Raw genomic sequence first — 9,706 nt, forward strand, 5'->3', positions numbered from 1 at the left:
ACCATCTTCATTATCATCGTCATAGTTATCATCAACATCGCCACCACCACCATTATCATCATCATCTTCTTCATCATCATCGTCATCACCACCATCAGCATTTTTCATCACTGCCATTTTCATTATCATCATCAACATCGCCATCATCTTCATCTTGTTTATCATCACCACCACCACCAACATCATCATCATTATAATCGTCATCACCATCATCATCACCATCATTATCTTCATCACCATTGTCAACATCATCATCATCAACATCTTCACCATCATTATCATCATCATCATTATCATCATAATCATCATTATAATCATCATAATCACCATACCACTAACACCAACACCACCACTGCTACATGTATCATCACTGTCATTGACATTGTCTTCGATGCTCATAAAAGTGCTAGAATGCTAGATTTCACTTTCAAATCCAATTTCTCTGTCTTTGCAGTATATCCCTCTCTGGTGGCAGCCACAGTCCCGAGCTGCCGCAACTCTCTCCCATCAAGCCGTTGACCCCGCCGGCTTCGTCACCGACGTTGAAATCACCTTTACTCTCCTCTACTCCGGTCGTTATCAGGGAGGACGGAGACAGGAAGAATAACAGTGAGAGATCGAAAACTGAAGAGGAGATTTACCAGCAGGGGTAATCATCTTTGTTTCAATTCCACCTTTCCTTTTTTATTCTTTGATAACTAAACTGTCTTATTTCTCAATATAAAATATGTATATAGCAGTGATAAGGATCTGATGAGATTTTGGGGTCATGAGGTCAGAGGACGCAGTATAAATGTATATTAAAATCCCTTGTTCTCCTGCTAACTGAAGAAATGTTTGATGTCTCAACTTCACACTTGTTTCAAGTATGGAGGAGTGACAATGGTGTAACTATATTTTGGTATCTTTAGGTCAAAGTGTACACTGGTCATTGTATATATTAAAGTACTTTGTTCTGAAAATTGAAGAATTGACTGATGGATCATGTTTATTCTTGGTTCATGTAGGCATATTGGAAGGACGGTGATCTGATTGGAATTTGGGGTCATAAGGTCAAAGGTCACGGAGGTCATTGTATACATTGCAATATATATGTTCTCCTGATAACTGAAGAACTGATCGATTTATCAGCTTATTAAAAGTCTTGATTAGAATGCATATGGGAGTGACAATGATCAGATTGTATTTGGGGGTCATGAGGTCAAAGGTCACAGCATTCATTGTATACATTGGAATACCTTGTGTCACGATAACCGAAGAACAGGTTTATTAACAGATCAATTTCAGCCTTGATTCAAGTATGCATATAGGAGGAGTGACAATGGTCAGATTATATTTTGGGGTCATGAGGTCAAAGGTCACATAAATCAATTTATACATTTAAATACCTTGTTCTCACAATAACTGAAGAACTGATCGATGTATCAAGTTCAAACTTCGTTAGTATGCATATTGGTGTGGCAATAATCTGATCAGATTTTGGGGTCAACTCCAGAATTGGTTCATTTTTGCGTACTGAACCGATGATGATCTGATTTTTCAGGTAATAAGGTCAAAGATGAAGAAGGCATTCTATAAAAATGTTAAAATTTAAGTTTGTAAATATATTTGTGGTCTGGCCCTGGCAGAGACATAGATTTCGACTGTGCAGTCAAGAAACCATATAGTTTTTCTCGTATTCATTTGGGATCAGTATTTCAAGATGTTGAGTAATCTATTTCGTCCATCACAGATTTGAACAAGGTGTACGGTCTCAGATCTCCCAGGAGTTGGATGATCTTCGGGACCAACAGAGGGTGCTGTGCGAGAATCTGGAAGAGATCATGGAAGCAGCGGAGGACGAAGAGGAGGACGACAACGAGAAGAACAGGTAAGATGTTGCGTAAATACCCTTCAGCAAGAAATTCATTCATATTGTGCCACACTCAACCCAGGTTGGTGTTTCGTGAAGCTGTTTGTAAAGTTATGCATGGCTTAATTCAGAATAATAATAATAAATGATATGGTCCATTTATATAGCGCAGCTACTATAATTGCGTATACTCTGCTACGCTTGATACTTGGTATCATATTATTACCCTAGCTGTAGCTAAGCCGCCATATAGGCGCTAAAGCATTCTAGGAATAAATCCTACCGGGTACCCATTCACCTCACCTGGGTGGAGTGCAGCACAATGCGGGTAAATTTCTTGCTGAAGGAAAACACGCCATGACTGAGATTAAAACCCACGTCCCTCTGATTGAAAGGTGAGAGTCGTAACCACTAGACCACGCCGCCCCCACTGGAACTGGAACAATGAGGCACTAAGTCAGCTACACAGGGATATCATTTATCACATAAAGTAGTGAATAAAGTTGTTTGTAGAGTCATTCGTATCTAAGGAAAAATACCTCTATGGAGTGGGCCCCTGGTCCCATGGCAGTCATTTCTTCCTTCAAATGTGGTGCTTGTAACAGCTGAATTGTTGTCCCCATTAATGCATTCATTATTCAAACCTGTCCATAAAAGGTTATCTACTCATAATGACCACTTTTCTTGTCTCCCTTGAATAGTCTTTATAGACAGGTTTCATTGTGCTTGTTTTCAGACTCGCAGTTGCTGCTCTTTCGTAAACCTCTGTCTTTTGTAAAGAAAATATATTGCCTTTTTCAATCCTAATCGCTATCCATGATTTTCTCCTTACAGCGAGACCCAGCCTATGCTGAAATGGGTCAGGCAGTACTCTAAGACCATCCCCTGGTCCAGGGCTAGCCGGATAGGCCGCTTGGTCCTGACGGGAACTCTCTTCATCTTAGCCATCATCAGCATCATCGGGACCATCCTACCTCTAGAGAGGTGCAGTGGGGGTGCAACGCTGTTCTCTGCCCCGTGGGAAGAGGTGGTCCGGGTTCTAGGGCCCTATACAAATATATACCACCCGAGGCCGCCGCCTATATGAATTCAATTCTTCATCACCATCAACATGTTATTATTGTTCCATCAAATTCCTATTAAAACATGGAGTGTACCGTCAAAGGCTTGTTCTAATGTGGTGCTTTAAGGGACCTTGAAAAAAAATCACACCCATCGATTTTGTCGCATGTTGGATTTCACCAAGTTTTTCCTGACCCCTGGTTCATTTGATGATGCTGAAGTTGGAGGAGGAAAGGAGCAGAACTTTATAAACTGTGGTGAATACCGGCTAAGACTTTTTTTAGGGTTCCTAAAGTGTCAGAGATGGTAATTTTGTTTGTTATCCCACCCGAGCCGCCTCTCTTACTAATTTGTGTCTACCAACCACTGCTTCAGATGTTCTTTCGATGACGCCAAAAATGGAAGATTAAAGAGGAAAAGATCCTGATTGGGACTACCTCTATACCCCTTCTGATGGGGTGCATCGATGAACTTAGATCGTCATCACCTTTAAAAAAAAAAATCAAACGTGATCCGATAAACATAGAACGGTGAAGTGTGGCCATCTATATGAATTCAGATCTATCAAACCTCTATTCAGAATTATGCATTGAGATGTTCAGCTTTTCAAATGCTCATTTAAATGTTGGGCATTGCAATTGTTAAGAGTTGGAAACCATTCTCTTGGTTGTTCCACTCTGCATGATGTGAGAAAGCTATGATAATATGAGTTTTCGATGAATTTTTATTAAATCATTAGATAAATTATCTTTGTCGTGAATATTGAAGAAGTCAGATGAATTCTAGCATTCCATAGATGTATGGACCAAAATTTGCGTCCACTAACAATAAAATATTCCCCTGTTATTCTTGTTTTGTAATTAAATACAGCCGAGGTCGATGGAATAAGATTTTGATAACATAGCAATAGAATATTATCCTGAGCCTTCCATATGTCTATAAAAGATTTAGACATTCGTATAAATTTGTGTATAAAAATCTTTGTTTATTTACTGTTAGCCTTACATGTTTACAGCTACTGTGTACCTGGGGTGCATTTCATGAAGTGATATGTGATTCGAAAAATTGCAAGCTACTGAAATCCCAGTTTCCGATTGGCTGGGAGCTAATTTGCGCAGCCATCCCAAAACCGGTGTGTTGGCTCAGTTTGTAGAGTGTCCGTCTCACAATCGCGAGGCCGGGAGTTCTAATCCCGGCTGCATCAGGCCAAAAGACATTAAAAAATGGGGGTTGCTGCTACCATGTTTTGCATTCAACAGTACAAGGATAGAGCCTGCTCGATCTGGCGCTGAACAGTAGCTGCCGGGCCCATGATTAATTGAGCCAAACCAATTCTTCAGAGGATTTCTGATTATGTTTTGAACAATAAAAAATTGATTTTCATGTTTTTTTTTTAATAAACCAATAGTTGCCAGGGAAGGTTCTCTGTAAAATAATAATTAGCTTTTTTAATATCTGAAAGAGTTATTCTTTTTCTCGCTGTCAAAATTAGAAGTTGTAAAGTTGACTTGAGGATAGGATGCTAAAGTTTCTTTGCGCCATTTTTGCAGACCGCTGGATGTTTCACCAAGATCACACAGTGTGCACATCTCATGCTTGAGTGAACCTTATACTTTAAACCTTTTGAGCCTCACTGAATTTCTTCTGCATTCAATCATTTAAATAATAATACATGAGATTTGTATAGTGCACTTTCTATCTTGATTAGATGCTCAACGCGCTTCAACAACAAAAACTATTTACTCATAATACATGTCTGAACAATAAGTCAATGTCTATCGAAAAGCACTCTTATACAGGTATGTTTTAAGGTTGCCCTTGAAGGCGGTCACTGAAGTCTGGGTTTTCAAACTCTATGGGAGAGAATTCCACAGGCTAGGCCCTGCCTGAGGGTTATTGTTGAATGATGATCAATTTAAAAAAAGTTATGTATAATTTTAAAGCTTGGAATGTGCCTTGTCAAGCTCAATAAAAAAATATGAAATTAATTTTGGGTGGCATTTTCTTGGTTTTGGTGCAGCTTGTCACATTTGTCATTTGAAAATCACTGCTAACACATTCATGAAATGCTCCTCATAGGCTTGTATTACTATGCGGTAAAATTGTAAAGAAATTGTAAAGAAACTGCAGGACTGTATATAAATTACCATTATAGCCTTCCTAACTAGAAATGCCTTAGAAAATATGTAGATATGTTTAGAATTTTGTATAAAGTGCTCAATTTTGACATCATTATGTACTTTTTCATGTAATTTCCATGCAGTGCATGGCTGGATAATATTTACAGTTCCAGATCAATCCATTTAGTACTATGTGATCAGATATATATTTTACTTGAAAATTGATCTTGTTAATGTTGATATCGATATACTTTTGTGAAATTGAAATGATGTGATTAAACTCATTCTTAATAATAATAATAGTTATATATTGAAGAATATATGCAATATCCTTGCACATTGTATAAGAGGGGGTATTTAGTGGGTAGTTTTATATAATTTTGTGCATTTTTAGTTGTGCCATATTACAAGGAGCATTATGGGTGTCAAGTGCCTGCTGATATTACAGACATAAATGATTAATCTACATGTAGGTTTCATGACATTTGCTCCTGGCGACAATTGCTCCGATGGAAAATCTGCATGTTATAAAGCTAAACATAAAACCTAACCTCCGAACTATAAGCCCTAATCATATTCTTTACATTATTCTGAACCAAAAACTCTGTTACAATCCTAACACTGTCTTACCCTAATCCTCTGAGATATTGTGACCAGAGCAAATGTCGCAGAAGTCACAGGAGCAAATGTCGCAGAAGCAAAAGTCTCAGGAGCAAATGTCGTGTCACCTTAATCTAAGACTAACAGTGCATACCATTTTACGGTGCTATGTTTTTTGTATAAAACAGGAAAGAGTTATGGTTACATGTTATTCTTCTTTTTTAGTTGTTGTCATAATTCTTTGTTTCAGCAAATGATGTGTTATGAGTGAATACTGGATCATTCCATAATGAAAGCATTCTTTGCCGTATTCAGAACTTTAAAATCTTTCAAACTTTTCAGATAGTAATGATGGATCAAAAGTTAATGCTTTGTCACAGTTGTCTATATATTTTTTCATACAATGGACAAAATTGAAATTGAAATAATAATAATAAGAAGAATGATGATAATTATTGATAATGATAGTAAGTTAGTAGCACGTCCGTCTCACTACTGGGAGGTCAGGAGTTCAAACCCTGGCCAAGTTATCCCATAAAACGTTAAAAGACGGGAGTTGCTGCTACCCTGTTTGGCGTTTGGTGATTAAAAGGATAGAGCCTCGTCGATTTCGCACTGCACAGCCGCTGCTGGGCCCATGATCAATTGGGCAAAGCAAATTTTCAGAGTATTTCATGTTGTATCTATTTCAAACAATAAAATCTGGATTTTCTTGCGGTTTCATAAAGTTGTTACTAAGTTATACACAACTTTAAACCGACCGGTGACATTTTTTTGCCCTAAATGATGAATCCCTTTGTTGAATTGTAGTCGACTGAACACCCAAGAACATGGACAATATTTCCTTTTCAGACCGATTTCTGTGGCTGAATATTAACCAAACGACTTATTTTTTGAGAGGCTGCTTGAATACTTTCCATAACGTACATGTACATGTATGCATTCTTATGGATAAGTTCAACTTGAAACCTATGACCTGCCGTATCCACACGTACATATATCTATGAATTAAAAGATGTATTAATAAGTCTTGTGTTTTATCTGGTATGCTTAGTTACAATTTCAAAACAGTTTTTTTTTATTAAAAAAAAAAGAAAGTAAGGAAAGACTTGTCAATCAGACAAAATTTCAAGCTTGTTTTCCCTATTGCTCAGTAAATACCTATTGTAAACCAGAATTATTCTGCACATCATTTTTACAGTTAAGTTTAAAGATGTAAAACAGTGATTACTGCTCCTCTTTACTTCATAAAAGGTAATTTGCCCTTTTGGGATTAACTCTGAGGAATCCAACATTCCTAGGGCCAAGCATATACTCCACAAACATATACTCCCCCAAAAGAGCTCATGTGTGGCAGTTACGTACAGTGCGTCCCACAAAAATGGAACAAGATTCCCATTTTCCCCCCAACATGGGCAAATAATTTACAGTGTTTCATTTACATCATCATAAAATTCAGTATTCTTTTTTTTATCCCCTACACAATATGCATAGCTTACATGTAAATGCGCATGAAGGTTTTAAAATGTATATGTCCAAACCAAGAAATCAAGTTGCGCACAAAATGTTGGTTTTTTGTGGGACACACTGTACTTGAATATTTTCATTGTATTTTAATAATCAGATGTACATGTTCTAATTGATCTTTCATGCCCCTAGATGCCTTCAAAAGACTGCCAGAAGGCACTACTTTTGTACGAGGTTTGTTTGTCTGTAGAATGTTTTTCATTCATTCTGTTGTGTGAGATGCCTTGCGTTTTACAGACATGTTAATACAAGATTATTTATATCACGTTGATAGAGTTTCAGATTAAACGTGAATTGATGTTTAGACTCCTTTTCACTGACTCCTTATTTTTACTTTTTACAAGTCCACCCCAACAAAAGGTTGATTTGAAGAAATAGAGAAAAATCAAAGTAGCATAACGCCGAAAATTTCATCAAAATCAAATGTAAAATAAGAAAGTTATGACATTTTAAAGTTTCGCTTATTTGGTCAATGAAAAAGGGTGAAAATGTTATCTTTGGGAACTGCTGGCAAAGCGTGAAAAGAGGATCTTATCCATACTGCCATTATATGTGAGTTACAACAAACATAATTGATTACTGTTTTGAACATGTTGAAATGAATTATAAAGCATACTAAAATCAGCCTTCCAAACCAAAATTATCTACTACCAAAATGTTATCACATTCACAATTGGCAGGAGAATAATTGTCATCATAACACGCAGATTTTTTGAAGAAAATGACAACCCCAGATTCAAGTTCATTAAATTGATTAATAGATACATTTATGAAGCAGAATGGGTATATTAAAAACATGAGTTCATGATTTGAGTAATGAAGATGGAGATGATAAGGATGATGGTGATGGTGACAATGGCGAAGATGAAGATGATTAATTAATTACCCATGGGGCCATTTGTACAAACCGAGGCTCATTTAAAAAATAGTTACAATTGATCCAATTATTCCTAACTATGGAAGGCCATCAAAACCATATTACCTCATCTTTGAAATGTAAGATAAGTAGAATAAAAAATCAAGAAAATCGACATTTGAGAGGGAGAAAGGGGTTCTAATAAGTGAAGAGAGAGAGAGGGAATAAGTGAAAAGACTGATAGAATGAGAGTGTGTATTTGAGTCAGTGCGTTTGGATGTCGGGGAGGGGGGGGGGGGGTGTATGACACAGGAGATATCCAAGCTTGCCTGGGTCGTGTGGGTAGGGAGAGGAGGCGGGGAAGGAAGGAAGGGACTTTGAAGGACAAGGATTTATTACTTTTTATGTGTGGGTGGATGTGTTTATTATTCTTTTTTTTTTCTCTCTATTTTCTGTATTATGTATTTTTTTATTTTCTTTCAGTGAATTGGAAAATGAATGAATTGATTTATAAATTTATGTATTTTACTGGTGCCTTGATGAAGTTATTATGATATATCATTTATGAAGTTATGTTTGTTTATGTTTGTATTCACTGGAAGAAGCAATGAAAGAATACTTTTTTTTAAAGGCCCATAACAAGTTGAGAGTAAAATACATGGGATAATGAAGGAAAATACAAACACAAACTGGGTGGGAGGGGGGGGGGGGGAATTTTAGAACGTGCGAAGATTCACTTATCATTAGTAAAAACAAGCGCATCTGAGAAGAAATTCGTCAGTCGCCACATTGCAACTCCCAGAACTTCGCAAAAGTTTATTTTGGGGAGAAAATTCTGTTCAGTATTTAAAGATGTTTGGCGCCCTCTTGTGTTGCCTAGCTATCACTATAGTTTGATGTGAGTTCTGTTGTTGGGCCCTGGGCAGCAGTGGATCTGGGTCGGATCGATGCCCCCCCCCCCCCCACTTGTATGATCCGTAAATACGATGTATCTGGAGACGATATAAGTGCTCCCTCCCCAAATGGATATGTTATATTTCCTTCCCCTCCCCCTTTTTTCAAAACTTGTGGATTTTTTTTTGGTGTGTGTTTGCGACAAATTGGAAATGAGTGATATTCATGTTTAAATAAATAAAGGCTATATACTTTTTTGGGGGTGCGGCTTACGACGTTTCCCCACCGGGCCCATGAGACCCTGCCCTCGTTGCGGCCCCCCAAAAAAGAATGTCTCCCCCAGAAATGGAGATCCTCTGCACCTCCAACTTTGATAAAATTTTAGATCCGGAGCCACGCTTAGATAGTGACGTATAGTGTCGGTCCCCTAAATGTCAATTTAACTGCAAAAAACATTTTCTGTAAAAAATCGAACACTCCCAACACACGAGCGCAAATATTGGATGTTTTTACGTTTTTACCTTTCACCATTTAAAAACACAACGATACATTTATAAATTGTGATATTTACTCAAAAAAGATAAGCAAACTGCAAATTTCTGTATATTGTTTTTCAACGTTTCGCTGAAAACTCAATGGCATCCCATTATTGCAAAATTTATTTTAGACATTATGTTAAGTAATACTTTTCAGATTATATTCTTATACATTTATGACAGCTTCCTAGTGGAATCGACAAGATATAAGGAAAAAAAGTATTACCATGGTCCAAACTGAGCAAAATAAATGGAAATG

General features: G+C 37.2%; 1 protein-coding gene across 3 annotated transcripts in view; it reads left to right on the forward strand.

The window, feature by feature from the left end:
* Window positions 1-7,465, forward strand: part of LOC129282444 (inositol 1,4,5-triphosphate receptor associated 1-like) — a 45,773-nt gene extending 38,308 nt beyond the window's left edge. For all 3 annotated transcript variants that reach the window (XM_064113832.1, XM_064113833.1, XM_064113830.1), the window contains 3 exons: window positions 455-649; window positions 1,733-1,870; window positions 2,687-7,465. In XM_064113832.1, coding sequence (XP_063969902.1) covers window positions 455-649; window positions 1,733-1,870; window positions 2,687-2,939 — 586 coding nt within the window. In that variant the 3' untranslated portion in view covers window positions 2,940-7,465. The remainder of the gene's footprint in view (window positions 1-454; window positions 650-1,732; window positions 1,871-2,686) is intronic.
* The last annotated feature ends 2,241 nt before the right edge of the window (window positions 7,466-9,706 follow it).

Source organism: Lytechinus pictus, chromosome 19 (genome assembly GCF_037042905.1).
Source record: "Lytechinus pictus isolate F3 Inbred chromosome 19, Lp3.0, whole genome shotgun sequence".
Taxonomy (NCBI): Eukaryota; Metazoa; Echinodermata; class Echinoidea; order Temnopleuroida; family Toxopneustidae; genus Lytechinus; species Lytechinus pictus.